Raw genomic sequence first — 20,616 nt, forward strand, 5'->3', positions numbered from 1 at the left:
TTATTTTCAACCTAAATCCATCCATCCCTCAAACTTCCCTCTTTGAGCTGAAGTATCACTATCCTTCCAGTTAACTTGAGTTCACAACTCAACTGGAGGTCAAATTTGACTCTTCCTTCTCCCTCTGTCCCCACAGCCAATCAATTGCCAAGTCTTATCTCTACTTCTACAACATCTCTTGCAGACATCTCTTTCTCTCAATTCACATGGCCATTCCTCTACAGCCCTCAACCCCTGTCATCTAGCCTACTTGCAATAGCTTGCTGATTGGCCACACTACTGCTCTTCTCTTGAATTTATCCTCTACATAACTGCAAAATAATTATTAAAAAACAATTCTGATGTCTTCCCTACTTTTGCTACTCAAAAATCTTCTTTAGCCTAGCATTTAAAAACCTCCACAATTTGGCTCCAACCTACCTTTATAGATTTAAATGAGTTGAGCATATTTAGAGTGAAGAAGAGAAGAGTATTTTCAGGAGGAATAAGATGGGGTAGAACATGATAGCTGTCTCTTCAAGTATTTAAAAGAGCTGTTATATGGATGAAGGATTTGATTTATTCTCTGGTCCCCAGGAGGCAGAACCAGGAGTAAATACATAGAAGTTTCAAAGAGGTAAATATACTCTTTAAAAAAAACACATTTATATTCCATTTAAGAATCAATACTGTGCAGATTGGCTAAAATGAAAGAAGGGGAGAGTAATGAATGTTGGAGGGGATGTGGCAAAATCGGGACATTGATGCATTGCTGGTGGAGTTGTGAAATGATCCGGCCATTCTGGCTGGCAATTTGGAACTATGCCCAAAGGGCTATAAAAAGACTGCCTGCCCTTTGATCCAGCCATACCATTGCTGGGTTTGTTCCCCAAACAGATCATAAACAGACTTGTATAAAAATATTTATAGCTGCGCTTTTTGTGGTGGCAAAAAACTGGAAAATGAGGGGATGTCCTTCAATCGGGGAATGGCTGAACAAATTGTGGTATATGCGGGTGATGGAATACTATTGTGCTAAAAGGAATAATAAACTGGAGGAATTCCATGCAAATTGGAGAGACCTCCAGGAAGTGATGCAGAGCGAAAGGAGCAGAACCAGAAGAACATTGTACACAGAGACTGATATACTATGGTAAAATCAAATGTAATGGGCTCCTGTACCAGCAGCACTGCAATGACACAAGATAGCTCTGAGGGATTTATGGTAAAGATGCTACCCACATTCAGAGGAAGGACTGCAGGAGAGGAAATATATAAGATAAACAATTGCTTGAAAGCATGGACTGAGGCAGACATGAATGGGAAATAGACCCTGAACAAGGACACTTGTTACAACCAGTGGAAATGTGCGTTGGCCATGGGTGGGGGGAGAGCGGGGGGTGAAGGGGAAAGTAGGAGCATAAAGTATGTAAACAGATTAAAAACGAATATTAATAAATGTCTAAAAAAAAAAAAGAATCAATACTGTGTATTGGTTCCCAGGCAGAAGAGTGGTAAGGGCTAAGCGATGGGGATTAAGTAACTTGCCCAGGGTTCATACAGCTAGGAAGTGTCTGAGGTTAGAGTTGAATCCAGGACCTCCTGTTTCTAGGCCTGGCTCTCAATCCACTGCTCCCTGTACTCTTGATTTAAGGGGAATCTTCCTAACAATTAGAGAGGTTAAAAAGTGGAATGGGCTGCCTCAAAAAGTGGTGAGTTTCCCTTCCTTAGACATCTTCAAGCAAAGGAGGTATGACCATTTGTAGGGTATGTTATAATGGAGATTCCTTTCATTTATGTATTAGACTATTACTATTTGGCTGCTGAGGCCCCCCACTACCAATGCTCAAACTGTGATTGTGTAATTTCAGACTGCTCTGCTTCATAAGTATTGTGTCCTAGCCAAACTGAGCCTACTACTACACTAGCTTTTCCCTGAATTCTCTCTGTCACTTCCTATCTCTGTATCTGTACACAGACTGTTCCTCATTGCTCGACTATATTCTCTTTTCTTTACCTCTTAGAATTCCTTTCCTCTTTCTGAGGCTCACCGCAGTGTTAGTGCCTCCATCTCTTTCACTTCCAGTCATCCTTGTATTATCCTAACTTATGTATACTATGTATCCCCCACACTCCCCAGGGGGATGTTTGGAAACAATGGTTTCCAAACTTTTTAGACTACTCCATGAGTAAAAAATTTCTAACTACACAAAACAGAAATTAAAAAAGGATGAGGTAAAGATGGGATAATATTTGATCCTACAGTCAATAGGGAGCCAGTGGAATCTACTAGACAGAAGAGCTGATATAGTTAGACTTGCCCTTTGAAGCTTGGCAGGTCTGTGGAGAATGGGAGGGGAGAGACCTGAGGCAGGGAGAACTGTGGGAAGTTACTGCAGGCAGACCAGAAAAGAGAACCCATGGAGGAGATGTTGGAGAAAGAACAAGGACAAGCTTAGGCACCTGATAAGGGGGAGTGAGAAGATGAGGATAATGCTGAGATTTGCAAACTTGTGTGACTAGATAGATAGTGATGCCTTCAATAGAAATAGGCACATTTGGAAGCAGCATGAGGAGAAAAAATATATTCATCCATGCCTTCTTATCTTCTAATATTCTTTTCCACTAAAAACAGAGTCCAGTGAAAGGAAGGGTTGCTTACGAGTCCCTCCCGGGGCCTGTAGATGCTGCAGCTACAAGGTCATGGCAGGAAAGAGAACTGTTGTTGCCACAAGTGGAAGACCTAAAGGCTGGCCATAGTGTAGAGGGGACCGAGTAGACAGAGTAGAATAGTGCTTACCACTATGGGGACAGTGGGTGAGATGTGACTTATCGTTTCCATCCTCTCATTGGTTGATTATAAATTCCTTGAAAGGGGTGTCAAACCACACCTGTCCATCTTTACTCCCTGTCCCCCAATATTCTGCCAACTCCACTTTTGAGAAACCATAGTCCTAGCAGAATGTAAGGAATTGCTTTCTCTAGCACCTACAAAATACCTTTCATATAGTGGACTCAATAAATGTTTAATTCAATTCAATTTTTCAATAGTGCCAAAAATTTTTTTAAAAAGATAATGAATGAGAAAAAAGGCCATCAGAGTTAGCATTTAAGAAATCACTGTCACTGGGAGGGAATATATGAATGCAAAGAAAGGCGAGTATTATGGCTAGATCAGGAAATAATTAGTAGTTTAGCATGCACAGTCTCTAGCACTAGTAGGTGCTTAACAAATGTTTGAATTAGTCCAATTTGATAAGAAAATTACAGTGTGCAAGAAGGGAAATGATATGAAAAAAGTCTGAAAATATAGGTTCAAGATAGATTATGAAAAATAATTAATTCTAGATCAAGGATTTATATTTTATCCTCTACTCAAATGGGAACCAATAAAAGTTAGAAGTCACAAAAAGAGAGGAGCTTTGTAGCCAGAAGACCTAGGGGTTTACATTCTTACTCTAACACTGACTTGCTGGTGATCTTAAGCAAATTGCTTTACCTCTCTGGTCTCAGTTTCCACATTTATAAAACTGAGAGGTTGAAATAAATGGCCTCAGACAATCATTTTTGGTTCTGTATCTTTGATCTTGTCATCCTAAGAGCGATAAGTGTTTTTGAGCAGAAGAGTGATGTGATCAAACCTAAATGTTCAATTGACTACTTTTATTAAAGGTGGACGAGAGATACAATTGGCTTTTCTTTCAGCCCACAGCTAAATTCAAATCATTTTGGTTAAGAGGCAAGAAGAGACTTAACTAAGGAGGGGGCAGTATGAAGGAGGTAGAGGAATACAGATGTGAGATGATACTGTGGAGAGAAAAATTATCAGAATTTCGCAGCAGATGGAATAAAGGGGGTTGACACAAAGGAAAAAGCCAAAGATGGCTAAGGTTTTGAACCCAAGTGACTGAAATCTGGTAATGCCATCAACAAAAATGGGGAAGCTGAGATAAGCCAGTTTAACTAATTTCAAGTAAGAGCATTTGCCTAAAATATTTTAAATTATGAGCTAAACTACTGCATCCAGGCTCTCAGAGCTGATATAATAGTTGAAAGTATAATTATTAGTGGTAGATCAGAACTAAAAGGAAGAAGAGAGAAATCCAGGGGGGAAATTAAGGCAAAGATAAGAAAGGAAGGAAGAAATATATAAAAATAGTAATTTTTAGGAGGCTAGTCTATGTTAAATGTATTTAGCTTTGCAGAAGGAAAGGAGCTATTCATATTGAACATCTAATGCATTTCCTAAGGTATCTTGAAAGGCACTGAATTTAATTCAATAATAAGTTCAAGTATTCTGTTTAAAACAGAAGTGGATATTTTAATAGAGAAGAAAAATATATGATGGACAATGGGCTCAGTTCCCTTTCTCCATATTTTCGAAGCAATAAGGCATAACAGAAAGTAAGTGTGCTAGACTTGGAGTGAGGAGACCTAAACTAGAGTACTCACCCCAGACACCCACTGGCTCTGAAACCACGGGCAAGTCACTCAATAGGGAAGAGTCTGATTCCTTATGTATGAAATAGAGATAATAATACTTGTTCTATCAATCTCACTGGGTACTTGTCAGGATTCTGAAAACCTTAAAAGTATTATATATATATAAGTTCTTATTTTACTCTACCCCATGGAACGAACTAAGACATAAAAATAACCTTCTACTTTTCTCTTCCTTTATAAATTAGAATCATTGTGCAGTTTTCCTATTTAAAAAAATGTTTACTTCTCCATCATGAGCATTCCTTGAGAGCTGGAAAGAACTCCCTCGATGGACCTACTAGACTAATATTAAAAATGTTCAGCTTCCCACATTCTAAGATATAACTCACTATCCCATTCTTTTAAAATTTATTGCACCATCCATATCTGAAAATAGCTTCCTAGTCTCTGTCTCGTCTCTCCTATCTAGCCCATTCTTCAAAGAACTCTCAAATTAATCTTTCTCAGCCACAGGATGTCCCCTCCAGCTTTGCACTACCTAGAGCGGTTATTAAACTCAAATAGAAATGGATCCCTGAGTGTGCATAATGACTTAGAAAAACCTCAAATTATTTTTACTTGTTTTGTTAAACTTTTTCCAATTGCATTTTAATCTGGTTTCAGCTGCCATTTAAAGAATTTTGCAAGCCATTCAAGTTGACTATGCTGGACTAGAGGACAAAATACAAATTCTTCTGCTAGTCATTCCTTCACAATCTATCTCTCACCTATCTTTTCTAGGCTTGTTTCATCCTATTCTCTTTCCCACACTTTATGTTCAAACTAAACCGGACTATTAACTATTAGCTGTCTCTCATTTTTTTTTAAGTATTTTAGACTTTTCTCCATATCCAAAAGGCAACTCATTTATTATTTTCTCCTACTGAAATTGTCTCCTTTATGGCACAACTCATGTACCATTTATTCAATAAAAGCTTCCCTGATTCCCTCATTTGCCCCTAGAGCTGAAAGTGATTTCTTCTTCCTTGAATTTTTTAATAGTATTTTGTTGGATTCTCTCCATTGCTTCTATCACATTCTATCTTGTATAATACTTATTTGTATTAATATCACATCCTCATTATACAAAGATTCTGGAGAGCAAGGATTAGGTTATTTTTCTTCTTTATATTCCCAGCACAGTACCTTATATTTTGTGATGTTTAATAAATTCTCATTGAGTAGAATTTTGAAATGTATTGAAAATTTCATACTCCAAACAGAAATTAACATTAATGTCATTTAAAAAAAAATTTTTTTTAAACCCTTACCTTCCGTCTTGGAGTCAATACTGTGTTTTGGCTCCAAGGCAGAAGAGTGGTAAGGGTAGGCAATGGGGGTCAAGTGACTTGCCCAGGGTCACACAACTGGGAAGTGTCTGAGGCCAGATTTGAACCTAGGACCTCCCATCTCTAGGCCTGGCTCTCAATTCACTGAGCTACCCAGCTGCCCCCTCATTAATGTCATTTTGATATTGTACAAAAAGACATTATAACAAGCCCCACTATAAGTGATCAAAAAAATTTTATAACCGATTTAATATATCACATAGCTAAATATGGACACTGAATCAATATTAAAAACATTGCCATAAAGTACTAAATCAAGTTGAGTATAGAGAGAGATGCAAACACATAGTTCTAATGAAGATCTAATCTTTGATCAAGATCAATTATTTCATTGTTGTGAAATTATAAGAGTATTCTATAAGGCAGTGATGTGGTGTTTATTCAACAAGTGTTAATTAACCACTTTACTAAGTACATTGCCCTGAGGGGCCTTACAAAGGATAAGCATGGTACCTTCCCAGCACACAAAAAGGAGTTTGTGAACTAGCATAAGAATATCAAGACAATGTAAGAGCTGAAGCAAAGTGCTTTAGAAACACATTTTCTGCTAAGCGATTACAACCACAGAAGATCCAAGGATAAATTAATCTGTTTATAGAAATTCCTCTTCTAAGAGATTTGAACCTAGAAGGATGATTTTGACCTCTGCTGTCATGTAAATGATCCCAGGGGGGAAATGATCTGATCAATGGCAAAAAGAAGTAACAGAGGAATGAAGTAGAGCCTTTATATTTATCTTTTCTAATGACCTTATAGAATTCCTACTTCATATCAGAGCTTCATGAACTAGAGATGAAAGATTTTTAAAAGCATAGCATCAATTGTAAATGCCATCATTACCTGATAAACTTTCTGTAGGTTGTGAGCCTTCATTCTGCAAACCTGACTGCTGTTTTTGATTCGGAACATCACTCAGGTCCAGAAGGGAACAAATAGAGGTTGGCTTTCGAATCCACCTGAGATTTCTAGGTGCTCTAAAATAAGTTGAAGAACAAATCCACCTGAGATTTCTAGGTGCTCTAAAATAAGTTGAAGAACAAAGATAACTATAACTTTACCTTGTTAATTAATACTGGTTTGCCTCCAAAATTAGTTCTCTTATTAGGAGATGTTAGCTTAAAGAGAAGATTTAACTTGATATTATTCTTCCAATAAAAAAAGATTACTCCATGGTTGAACTGTTAGGATTCACCAGTAATGCTACTACCCTAACGGCATCAAGAAAATGGTCTTCTATGCTCCCAGTCTCCTCTTCCAAAAAAAGTTGCTCACTTTAATCAATCGATCAACCAAAATTCAACAAGTATTTATGACATACCTACTATGTGCCAGTCACAGTGCTAGGTTATGGGGATACAGACAAAAAAAAAAAATAGCAGTGCTGATCCTTATAAGATGAAATCTCATTCACCTTAATTTGTAGTTCCAGTCCTATTAACTAAGCCCTCTCCCCTAACTTCTCCCCCAAACTCCACATAGTTAATGAACATCATTATTTGTTATTCCATATTTAGCACTGTGTGCAATAGGAAAGTTGGGAAGTTTACAATTCTAATCATATCGATATGGTCCTCTTAAAACAAAACAATTATACAAAAACCCAGCCGCCTTCCTGTGAGAATAATACCAGTACCAAGAAAAATAAGGGAGGAAAAAACCCCAGCAGCTTTCCATTTTGAAAATAAAGAGAATCCATATGTCTGAATAAACTAAATCTCTGGAATTAAGATAAGACCTTTGATAACGAAAAGATCAAATAAATAAACAAAGCGAAATAAAACTGCTCCTCCTAGGATTTAAGACATAAAAATCAAAGTAATAATAATGGCCAGGTCTATATAGGACAATATTAAAACTGATCGTTAAATTAAAATCAAATTAAAATTTATACAGGGTAACAATGTTACCTCAGAATCTTTGCATTAGTGAAGCACAGCCCCTTAAAAATATTATTGTTCAATGTACCTGATAAAAGGTAACAGAATTACACTAGAAAGCTATTTAAGTTGAGACTAAATATTTAAAATTATATATTATGAGTATTTCTAAACATCTATGTGAAAATGAAAATGCCAATAGGCAATTGGATTTTAGAGATAATGTGTAGTCATTATCATTATAGGTCACCCATGGTTTATGACAAACTATGAAAAAACTTTTCCTCCATTGTGCTGAAAAAGCACTAGGTAGTGACTTTTTTAAAAAATGCCTTTATCTTTTGTGTTGGTATCAATTCTAAGAGAGAAGAGTCGTAAGAGCTAGATAACTGGAGTTAAATTACTTGCTCAGGGTCAAATAACTTAGTAAGTAGCTAAGGCCAGATTTGAACCAGGTCCTCCAGACTCCAGGCCTGGCATTCTATACACAGTGCTACCTTATCTACCCCTGAGGTAATGGCTTTTCAGCAAAGGAAATAAGTTATTTCATTATAGTTTTAATGAAAAAACATGAAGGTAACTATCCCCTTTGTAATCAGCATTTTGACATTCCTTTGCTGTTTGTCAAGAATAACAAGCCATCTGGAAAGGAAAAAAGTTTTAGAAACCATCCACAAAATGATCTGTAGGTTATAAAACCTTAGATTTAAAAAAGGAAAATGAAATTCCATCCCATTTACATATATGATCCTCAGGAGATTTTCTTATTTTAGTTTCTCAAGAAAACTGATAGCTTGAATTCATTTATATAAAAATGCACAACAACTGCATTATATACAGTGTCCCAGAAAAGACTTCGTGCTGAACCAGCTTTCAGTAGTTTAAAACTGCAAAAAGATTTTTCTGAGCCATTTGTATTAGTATTTATCAATATTTGAAACAACCACTACACACAAAAAACCCTATTACATTTAAGAAAAATATATTCACATATATTTTATATGTACTATTACTATTAAATTATATTTTTATTATACCGATATCCAGGTTTCTCTTGATTTTCTGTATCTTCTTCATCGCTGTTATCAGAAAACTCACAATGAAGGACTTCATCTTGTTCTTCTATGTGACCCAGGAGCATTTGACTTCGGGTTCGAAATCCGGCTACCACTCGATCAAGTGAATACATAGGAGGGCTTGTGTGGACCTTTTAAGTGATTTACCCACCACCCCCAAACAACAAATAAGTTAATATAAGAGGCTCATTTGTACTTGTTTAGTAATATATAGTAGGTATTATTGTTTCCATTATTATAGGTATCTTGTCCAAGCTCCTACAAGCTTGCTCTTTCCTTTTGGTATTAGAATACTTATTCAATGGAAAGATTGTTGAATTATTTTTTAAGATTTACTCATTTTAAAAACTTTTCTTACTGTTATTTTTTGTTTGTGTTTTTAGGTCAGTTGTTACAATTGTTTTCTAAGTAGGTTTACCAAGGAAGGGAGCATCTCTGTTAATATATTCATTTCCCTGTTTTCCTCAATATTAATATATTAAACATAATTTGATCTAAAATTAAAGGTAACACATAAGGAATATCTGTAGCAGAGAAGAACAATTAGCCAATTCAAAATATGCATATGTTAATATTGTGATGGACACTAATTATTTAAAGTTTTATACATACACTCCTATACATACACTCCTATGAAAACAAGTAAGCTTTTCTTATATAGTTAATCAAAAAAGAAAAATTCTAAAGTAAAATTGACAAAGGAAATATGTGATAATACATGGCTTTGACTATTAATTGGGCATGAACTAATACTACGCAAATATTATTTTGGAAAGCTAACAGGAACATAGATTTAGAGCTAGAGGAGACATTAGAGACCATCTACTCTAACTCTCTCATTTTATAGATCAGTTAAAAACTGAGGCCCAAAGCTTAAGTGACTTACCAACAGACATGAAGTTAGTAAGTGGCAGGATGAAATTTTATGTCAAGTCCATATGACTCTAAAATTTTTTCTTTCTACTTTATCCATATAGGATTAAAAAATTCCATATAAATTTAAGAATTAAATACATATTACATACAAATTCCAAAAATTCCATATAAATAATTCCATCTCAATCTAGTGTGGTAAAAGGGGGGTAAGGAGGGACCACAAGCACAGGGCCTAAAGTGATCTGAAAATGGAATAGCAGGGAACAACATTTCATCCATTGCAACTCAGGGGTATTAAATCTAAACAATTCTTTTAGATATTTCTTTTCATTTCTATTTTCCTCCAAAAAATTCCTACAAAATGTAAATATATTTAAACTTTAAAGCATGATCTGTTAACAGCAGTCAACATTAATATAGCCCTTTAAAGTTTGCAGTGTTTTAGATGCATTAACCTAATTTGAAAGTCTATCATACAAAGTAAAATTCTAGAGGGTACATAAGCAATAACTAGGAAACATTCTGTAACAAAGGCACTTAAGGGGGCTGATATATCCAGGTTCAAAACCACTACTGTGTATGACTATATATATTTTAGCATATCTGTGAGTTCCATCAATGTAGGCATTCCTTCTTTGATATGGAACAAAATCCAGTAACTTTCTCATCTTATGCAACTCTTATCCATGTTCTATTACTGACCCTTGATAGAGAATCATACCCAGTATGCTACCAGAGGCCTTCCTCTAGGTTTTTGTTTTTCTTTTACATTTTATATGTACCAGGGCAGTACAAGGACTATTTATCATCCCTCACTATATCATATGACCAGTCTCACTTTATGTTCCAATCATATACTTGTTGATTTCTTATCGCATTTTTTGCACATAAGGAATAATATGTATATCTGTAATATATGTGTATGATTGAATATATTTTATATGTGTAAGATACATGTATAAAAAGATATGCACATGTATATATGTGCATATCTATATATATATATATACATATATATATAGATATACACATATAGAAAATGAGGTAAAAGATAAGAAACATATTCAGACTTCACCTTTCGGGCATCTGGCCATGTTGGGATGTAAACATAGTGTCCAAAACTATTGTCAAGTGGAACAGTATATGGCCTCTTTTCTGATATCTTGGTATCTGGTCCATCTCCANATATCTATATATATATATACATATATATATAGATATACACATATAGAAAATGAGGTAAAAGATAAGAAACATATTCAGACTTCACCTTTCGGGCATCTGGCCATGTTGGGATGTAAACATAGTGTCCAAAACTATTGTCAAGTGGAACAGTATATGGCCTCTTTTCTGATATCTTGGTATCTGGTCCATCTCCACAAGTTCCCTTGGATACCGAGGCTATGGACATGTTAAGCTTCATCAGTTCTTCATTCAGTTGGTTAACTAGAAGTTGTTGTTCCACTATTTTATCATTCTTTGTGAGGAAAAGAAAAAATTATTTTAAATGTCAAAACCTATCCACATACATATAGATTGACATAGTGAATAAATGTTTTATATTAATTAAAAAGCCTAGTTTTAGTTAAGCTCATATCTGTGTTCTGGCATTCCTCTGTGTAGGAAAGAATGAATAACCTGAAAGTGGGCAGGAACTATCTACTAAAGAGAAAAAAAAGAACCTTTAAAGAATAATCCCTGAATTATTCTGAAAAGTAATCACATCTGATATGGATACAAAGAATACACCTGGATTGCTTCAGGATTTTCCAAGTATTCCAACTACAGTAAAAAGAGTAATAGGCCAACAATGTCTATAAAAATATCCAAAATGAGTGGGAAAGAGAATAATAAAAGACTGAAATATAAGAAAATTCAGAAGATGGAAGAAAGACATAGAGCAAAAACAGCAGCATCAAAAATTTGAAGTTGTTAGAGTAGGATCAAGAAACAATGTCAACAACAAACATGGGCCCTAGGAATAACTACCACCCAATATTCTCAATACACTATCTTCCTTGAAATTAAAGGTATTAGAAATCACTACACAGAGTAAGGCATGGAAGCTGAGTCTTTTAACTTTAAAAGGTCCTAAAGACATCTTATATATATCTCATACTAAATATATAACCTTCAGTTAGTTACCATGACATACCAATGAGTCTTATAATTTTATGATCTCTGTTTCTCAACATCATTAAGGTCTATAGAATCCTAAAAGTTGGAAAAGATCTTGGAGGATACCTTTAAAATGAAAAGCTCAGACTAGATAATAACCCTTTTGAGATCCTTTTCAGTGTGTGTAAATAGAATTAGCTCTAGTCCATTCATAGTCAAAACTCTACCTACCCGAGATGATGTCATTCCCACCTCCCTTAGTGGGGAAGAGAGATGAGTTACCCACACATGACAATAAGTAACAAATCAAGAACTAGGGACTGCCCTTTGGGCAGTCCAAATCAGTGTAGAGACGGCCATTTGTCCACTTGAATTAGAGGTGGACCCACAGGAAGTGACGGAAGACACCATCTCTTTAAGTATGTTGGTTACTTCCTGTTGGGAGTTCCTGCTTTGAATTTGGTGCTGAAGGATCTCTGAGGAGACCTCAGGCAGCTTCTACTCTGAATGGTCACATGGGCAAGTTAGGCTGACTTCCTTAGGCCTACCTTGGCGTTTCCAAACTCTACCTTTAAGTAGGCTCTAGCCTACCTGATTGCTAGGCCTTGTGGCTTGTAGCCTAATTTATTTAGCCTTTTAACCTTCTCTCTCCGTCCAGGCCTCTGCTAGCCTCTCCCTCACTCTATTTCCCTACCTTTTACCTTCCTAATTGTAAATAAACTACCTTAAACCCAGTCCTGACTTGGGTCTAATTTAATTAACGGAATCAACCTGAATTGTTGATTCCTGGAGGCCACACTTTAATTATATATATCTATAAAATACCTAAAATCTCCCTCTTACAAGTGCTAAAAAACCAGTATTAAAAATTTTCAGCTTTCAGGACACCAAGATGGCAGAATAGAGGAAATACTACAGCCTAGCTCTCTCCCAACATTCCCCTCCAAACAACTTTAAAACAATGCCTCAAATTAAAATCTAGAGTGGCAGAGCTATCAAAAGGTCAGGGTGAGACATTTTTCCTGCCCAAGATAACTTAGGAAATCAAAAGCAGAGATCTATGACACTGGGTCCAGGATGGGCCTGGAGTGGATGTGGTTGGCAACAAAAGCAGGCAGTCTTGGAGTGGTGACAAGAGCAGCAATGGTGGCAGCAGCTTTGGGAGCACTCAGCCCAGAGACAGTAAGGCAGCTGGACAACTAGCCAGAAAGAGATTACAAAGGATCTCTGTGCTAGCCCTAGGCACATGACCAGGTGCTGTTTAGCAAACTCCAATATCTATACTCCCTTTCCAAAGGAGCAAAGGGCCCTAAGAACAACAGTGCTTGTGACTAACAAGGGAGCAGGGGCCCTTCCTGGGTAAGGACCAAAACATAAACCAGGATATAGCACTGAATACTTCTCCCTGAATCATGTCACTATGGAATCATCAAAAACTTCTAAACCCTAGAGCTATTTGTGAAACAGGAATAAAAAAGACTGAAGTTTGGGACAATGCCTCCTTTCTCCACCAGGTAAACAGAACCCACCTCTAACATAAGGTTGAATGTTAAGAAATAAGGGGGCAGCTGGGTAGCTCAGTGGATTGAGAGCCAGGCCTAGAGACGGGAGGTCCTAGGTTCAAATTTGGCCTCAGACACTTCCCAACTATGTGGCCCTGGGCAAGTCACTTGACCCCCATTGCCTATACCACTCTTATGCCTTGGAGCGAATACATAGTATTGACTCCAAGACAGAAGGAAAGAGTTAAAAAAAATTTTTTTTTTAAAAAGAAAAAGAAAGTTAAGAAATAAGATGGAAAATTAGCAAAGCAAAAACAAAAAAGCATCTTGCCATAAAAACTACTATGATAGAGCAACTAGGTGGGCTCAGTGGATAGAGAGCCAGGACCAGGAGACAGGAAGTCTTTGGGTTCAAATACAGTCTCAGACAGTTCCAGTTCCTAGCTGTGTGATTTTGTTGCAAGTCCTTTAACCCCAACTGCTTAACCCATACCACACTCTTCTACCTTAGAAATTCTATTTGGTTTTGATTCCAAGACAAAAGGTAAGGGCTTTTAAAAAACTTACTATGGTGATAAGGAATATGAGACACCCAACTCAGTTAATAACAATGATATCAAAACAGCTAAAAGCAAAGCCTCAAAGAAAAATGTAAATTGGGCAAAAACTCAACAAAATTCCCAGAAGAGCCAAAGAACGAAAAAAAAATTATTTTAAAAATCAAATAATGAGGGCGCAAATAAGTGACTCAGTAGATTGAGAACCAAGTCCAGAGATGGAAGGGTCCTAAATTCAAATATGATCTCAGACATTTTCCTAGCTGTGACCCTGGGGCAAGTCACTTAACTACCATTGCCTAGCCCTTAACACATTTCTTCCTTGAAATTAATACACAGTATTGATTCTACTACAAAAGGTAAGGATTTTTTAAAAAATCAAATAAAAGTGATAGAAGAAAAATTGAGAAATGAGACTCATGCAAGAAAATTATGAAAAGAGAATTAACATCTTAACAAAAGAGGCATAAAAAATAATACCTTTAGGGGGCAACTGGGTAGCTCGGTGGATTGAGAGCCAGGCCAAGAGACGGGAGGTCCTAGGTTCAAATCTGGCCTCAGACACTTCCCAGCTGTGTGACCCTGGGGCAAGTCACTTGACCCCCCATTTCCTAGCCCTTACCACTCTTCTGCCTTGGCAAGACAGAAGGTAAGGGTTTAAAAAAAACAAACTTTAAAAGAAAAACTAGCCAAATGGGAAAAGAGGTACAAAAACTTACTGAAAAAAAAATAATAACTTAAAAATTAGAATTGGGTAAGAGGAAGCTGATGACTCCATAATACATCAAGAAATAATTTAAAAAAGTTAGAATTTTAAAATAGAATAAAATATGAAATATCTCATTAGAAAAATAACTGATTTGGAAAACTAGATCAAGTACAGATATAAGATCACTAGACCTACCTGAAAGTCTTAATCAAAAAAAAGGGACCAGACATCATATTTCAGGAAATTATTGAGGAAAACTACCCAAATATTTTAAAACCAGACAACAAAAAAATAAAAATAATCCTATGTCTTGAAAAAAAACACAAAAGGAAAACTCCCACAAATATTATAGCCAAATTCTAAAGCTCCCAGGCCAAGGATAGAATACTCCAAACAGCCAGAAAGAGACCACTCAAATACTATGGAACTTACAATCAGAATCATACAAGATTTAGCAGCTACTATGTTAAAAAAAAGTGGAAGGCTTGGAATATGATATTTCAAAAAAGAAAAGGAGCTAGGATTACAACCAAGAATAATCTACCCAGTAAAACTTGAGAAAAATGAATATTCAATGAAACAGATGATTTTCAAGCATTCTTGATGAAAAAATGAATGGGAAATCTGAAAATCAACTATAATACTTGAGAAACATAAGGTAAACACAAAAGAGAAATCATAAGGCACTTATTATAAGGGGTTAAATTGCTTAAATTCCTGTACAAGAAGATACATGTAACTCATAAGAATTTTATCATTTGTAGGGAAGTTAGAAAGAGTCTATAGATAGAAGGCACTTGTGTGAGTCAATTATGTTGGAATGATGTCAAAAAAATAGAGGGGTGAGAAAAAGGGATGCACTGGGAGAAGGGAAAAGGAAGAGGTAGAATGGGTAAAATCATCTCACATAAAAGAGGTACACAAGAAAGAACTTTTAAAGTAAAGGGGAAATGGGGGCAGCTGGGTAGCTCAGTGGAGTGAGAGCCAGGCCTAGAGACGGGAGGTCCTAGGTTCAAATCCGGCCTCAGACACTTCCCAGCTGTGTGACCCTGGGCAAGTCACTTGACCTCCATCGCCTACCCTTACCACTCTTCCACCTATAAGTCAATACACAGAAGTTAAGGGTTTAAAATAAAAAAAAAAATAAAAAAAATAAAATAAAATAAAATAAAGTAAAGGGGAAAACATGAGTGGGAGCAAGCCAGCATCTGAACCTTACTTTCATTTGAAGAGGGAAGAACACACACACACACACACACACACACACACACACAAATTGAGTTGGGTATACAAATCTACTTCACCCAAAAGGGAAGTGGGAGGGAAAGATAAGAGAAGGGCTAAGAGATGATAAGAGGGATGATGGCTTTAGGGAGACAGTGGTCAGAAGCAAAATAGACTTTTGTGGGAGGCAAGGTAAAAAAAGAGAAAGATAAACAGGAGAAAATTAGATGGGGAAAAATATATAGAAATCATAATTATGAAAATGAATGGGGAAAACTTGCCTATAAAACAGAAGTGGATAGCAGAATGGATTAGAAACCAGAATCCAACAATATAATATCGACAAAAAACACATTTGAAACAGACTGTAAAGTTAAAACAGGGGCCTGAAATTAGAATCTATTATGCTTCAGCTGAAGTTTTAAAAGGTAGGGATTAGCAATCAATCTCAGACAAGGCAAAAATAAAAACAGACATAATTAAAATAAATAGGCAAACTACAACTTGCTAAAAGTACAGAGACAATGAAGTGATATCAGTACTAAAAACATATTCTTCTAATGGTGTGACATCTAAATTTTTAAAGGAAAAGTTAAATGAGTTACAGGAGAAAATAGTAAAATAAAACTATATACTAAAATTGGGGGACCTCGACTTTCTTGTCTCAGAGCTAAATAAATATGATCATAAAATAAAGGTGATAGAATTTTAGAAAAGTTAAACCTATGTAGATCTATGGAAAAAATTAAATGGGAAAAGAAAGGAAAATACCCTTTTTCTCAGTAGTGTAAGGCACCTACACAAAAACTGGCCATGTATTAAGAGTTTAAAAGCTTTATAAACAAGTGCAGAAAATCAGAAATACTAGATGCATCCATTTCAGATCATAATACAATAAAAATTATATTCAATAAAATGCCATAATAGATTAAAAATTGGAAACTAATCTAAATCTATCATGGGGTTCTGAGATATGGAAAGCAGGGAGAAGGAGCTGGAAGAAGAACCTCTAATAATTATAAAATTTAATATATACAATATTACATAGTAGTTATCTATATTATTCTGCCACTTGTCTATAAATTCCTTGAGAAAAGTAACCCGTCTCTTATCTAAGTTTTTCATCAGCTGGCATGTGGCTCAGCATACAATAAGCACTTAATAAACATTTAATCTAAATGTCTATTATATAAATGTAAATCAATTATCATTATAAAAAATAAATTAAAACTAATATCTATTACACAGCTAGGCATAAGACCAAAGACCTAATTGTGATGAATGAAGTTAAGATCCATCATCCATTTCCCCACCTACCTTTTCTGAAATCTACCCTGCCTTTGTTGCCATTCATTCTTTTTTTTTTTTTTTAAATTTTAAACCCTTAACTTCTGTGTATTGACTTATAGGTGGAAGATTGGCAAGGGTAGGCAATGGGGGTCAAGTGACTTGCCCAGGGTCACACAGCTGGGAAGTGTCTGAGGCCAGATTTGAACCTAGGACCTCCTGTCTCTAGGCCTGGCTCTCAATCCACTGAGCTACCCAGCTGCCCCGTCATTCATTCTTTAAATAAATACTAAGTCTATTTCTCCTAGGGATATGTGCACTTTAAATCATATCTCTACTTGTAAAATGAAAGGTTTTTGTCTCCTATTAAAGGAATTATAGGCATCAAAAATCATAGGATAAGACCTAGAAAGGAAAGAGGTAGGAATTGTTTGCCCCAGAAATATTTCACAAATACCACCTATGTGAAAGGTTATCTAAAATGTATACATATTTAATCAGGAGTAAAGGAATTTTCAAAATGAGAGTTAAATAAAATATGAGGGAAATATGAGAATATTTTTAAAAGAATAAATGACTAGCTGAATTGGTTATTTTTATTTCTAATATACCTTAAAAACCCAGGGAAGAAAGAAAAAAGTATTCAAAGTACCACTAACATGGGCCTATCACATTGGATGTATGAAAATGTGGGTCATGTTGGTTTTAAAGAACCATTAAAAAACATTTTTTAAATGCTCCAACTTAAATTAAAAATAAAATGTCCCAACTTTAGCCAGCTTTATCCAACTTTTTGCATTTAACTCTACTTGTGTTTTTTTTTTTTTTTTTTTTTTTAATTTTAAACCCTTAACTTCTGTGTATTGTCTTATAGGTGGAAGAGTGGTAAGGGTAGGCAATGGGGGTCAAGCGACTTGCCCAGGGTCACACAGCTGGGAAGTGTCTGAGGCCAGATTTGAACCCAGGACCTCCTGTCTCTAGGCCTGACTCTCAATCCACTGAGCTACCCAGCTGCCCCCTCTACTTGTGTTTTGATTTAATTTAACTCATTTAATTCTACATTTAGAATTCTTCAAACTCTGAGTGTTTTCTGAAGATAACAGTTATGAAAGAGATGTTGAATTGAAGTCATTTGCCTAAGACCATTATCCTTACAGTTACCTTTACAGTCATCTTCTCATATAAGAATTATGTTTAGTTATGTGTTTTTCTCAACTAAATTGGAAGGATGAAGTCATACCTGTAACCTATTCACTTTTTGTGCCTCTTTCAAAGACACCAAATGGTCTTTGTTTTCCTGTGTCATTGTTTGCATTTGATGCTGTAAATCCTTCAATTCCAGTTCCTTCTGATTGAACACTACTTCATCAGCAGCTAGAGCACACTAGAGGAAAGCAATTAATACACATTCAGTTACAATATTGTAGAAGAAAGAAAAAGATTGAGGTTAGTAAGAAAAGACTAACCCTTCTCAGGCATCAGGCCTTCAATCCTTGTTTCTTAAAACCTTCCTAACAGTTCTTCCTGCACGCCCTGCTCAGCTCTACACTACCCTTTAAAAAAATTGAAAATATTTAACCCTGTTATAAGGTGTTGCAGGAAGGTAGCTCATTATTGAAGCCTAGGGATTCAAGGGCCAAATTACCTTAAGCAATGAGGCATTGTTTTTTTTAACTTGAAAAAGAATTTGGGTTAAAAGCTTTAAAAATCTTGAGGAGTATTTTTTCCCTGCATTCCTTTTATCAGCAATTAAACATGAATTAATCTGTTTTTGAATGGGATTTTTAAGATTAGAGCAAAAACTTTAAAAACATAAATTATTAATTTTACAAATAGATTTACTCTCATGAAACAAAATCAACATTCTTTAAATAAGAAGTTCTCTTGACATATAAAAATATTAGCTACAAAAATCCTCATGTATGCAGAGCTCTTCAAGAGGCAGTACAGTTTAGTAGAAAGAGCACTGTACTAAGAATTAGCAAATTGGAGTTCTGGTCCTAAGTCTTACACTAATTAGCTTTGTAACCTTAGATAAATCAACTTACTTCTCTTCTATAGACTATTATTTCCTAAAAATATAAAATAAGGGAATTAGACTAGAACAAGGTCCCCTTTCAGTTCTGAAATTCTATGATCCATTGAATAATATAAAATAAAATACAACTGTAATTTATATCATGAAATAGCTAGTATTTCCACGTATAGGCAAGTTTACAAAGTACTTTCCTCAAAACAATCTAGAGAGGTAAGTTAGTACAACTATTATTCTCATCTTAGAAATGAGGAACTCAAGCTTTGTAATCCCAGGGCCATCAGGCTTCTGAAGAAGGATTAGAACTCAGACGTTCCTTTCCAGGGCTCTATCTTCTACATTATGTTCTAAAAGAGTATTCTATATTTTTAAAAGTCACAAATATGCTTTTTGAAAACTAACAACAAAGATTGAATGACATCCTAAATACAAAACAGCTATTAATTCAACTTAGTTTTAACACCTCCATCTATTTATTAACAAGTTTAAAGTATTTGATCTTTTGATTCTACATATTTTTCCATTTTTTCATGCTATATATTATATACTGATATTTTGTTTAACTTATTTTTCATTAAAGGACATTTCATTTTAGAATGTCTTTAGATAAACATAATCCTTGATTTTCTATAAGTTGCAAGCAAAATGCTTTAGAGGTAAAGAAAAGAAAAAGACTAATAATAAGCTCCTACAAGCTCTTTTCCAATTAGGGTACTTTAGTAATCTGATGTGAACTAAAAGGCTCTACCACATTCTGCAGTTTCTATTAGTCATTCTCTTCAATAACATCTAAATCCCTATCATCTCCTGTTAGAATCATAATTCCTTTAAAATTCTCATCTCAGAAGGAAAATTTTATAAACCCAAGTCAGAATTCTGATAATAGCTAACAAAGTTATAAGTATCAGGAATGTGCAGAATTAAGGAATAAAAAAAACAACTACTGTAATGCTAGAAACCACACCCAACTCACTAGGCAGCAACTCACAGAAACTACCTCAATTTACCAGTCAAAGAAGCCTTTGCCTGGTGTCTGATGTCTGAGTCTCAAGGATAAGAAAGCAGCTGTTCTCTTCTTCTCTCCTCTCAACATTTACCTTGCCCACAATCTTCTCAGGTTATCCTGTAGCTTTATCAAGCTACCAATCTAGTAATTCTTAGGATAGGTTCAATGTTTTTGGATAAGTGCTAATTTGATTTATCTAAAAAGTATCAGAAGGTTAATTGGGAGGAATAAGAGGAAAAACAAAAAATAAAAAAGGGGGAAAAAGGAATAAAATTGGAAGAGCAAATAAATGCATATTGTATAAAACTAAAAAGTAACCTTAGGTAACTCAGGCCCGGCTTAAAATGTAGCTCTTCTATGACATCTTTCCCAGTCTCCCAATTAGCATCAATCCTATTCAACCTCACAAAGCATTTGGTGTCTCCCTCTGCTGTGAAATCATCATATGTTTTTGATTTTGTTGTTTGTGTCTGTCATAGCTTCCTGCTATATTGTGAACTCATAGAGGAAAAGAAAATTTCAAACTTACCTAATTTTTG

General features: G+C 35.4%; 1 protein-coding gene across 4 annotated transcripts in view; it reads right to left on the bottom strand.

Moving 5' to 3' along the window:
• The window catches only part of KIF27 (kinesin family member 27), a 97,429-nt gene that overhangs the window by 58,983 nt on the left and 17,830 nt on the right, over positions 1 to 20,616 (bottom strand). For all 4 annotated transcript variants that reach the window (XM_044658507.1, XM_044658515.1, XM_044658522.1 and 1 more), the window contains exons 4-7: positions 18,277 to 18,420; positions 10,910 to 11,116; positions 8,725 to 8,894; positions 6,678 to 6,784 (exon numbers count right to left, since the gene is read on the bottom strand). In XM_044658507.1, coding sequence (XP_044514442.1) covers positions 6,678 to 6,784; positions 8,725 to 8,894; positions 10,910 to 11,116; positions 18,277 to 18,420 — 628 coding nt within the window. The remainder of the gene's footprint in view (positions 1 to 6,677; positions 6,785 to 8,724; positions 8,895 to 10,909; positions 11,117 to 18,276; positions 18,421 to 20,616) is intronic.

Source organism: Gracilinanus agilis, chromosome 1 (assembly GCF_016433145.1).
Source record: "Gracilinanus agilis isolate LMUSP501 chromosome 1, AgileGrace, whole genome shotgun sequence".
Taxonomy (NCBI): Eukaryota; Metazoa; Chordata; class Mammalia; order Didelphimorphia; family Didelphidae; genus Gracilinanus; species Gracilinanus agilis.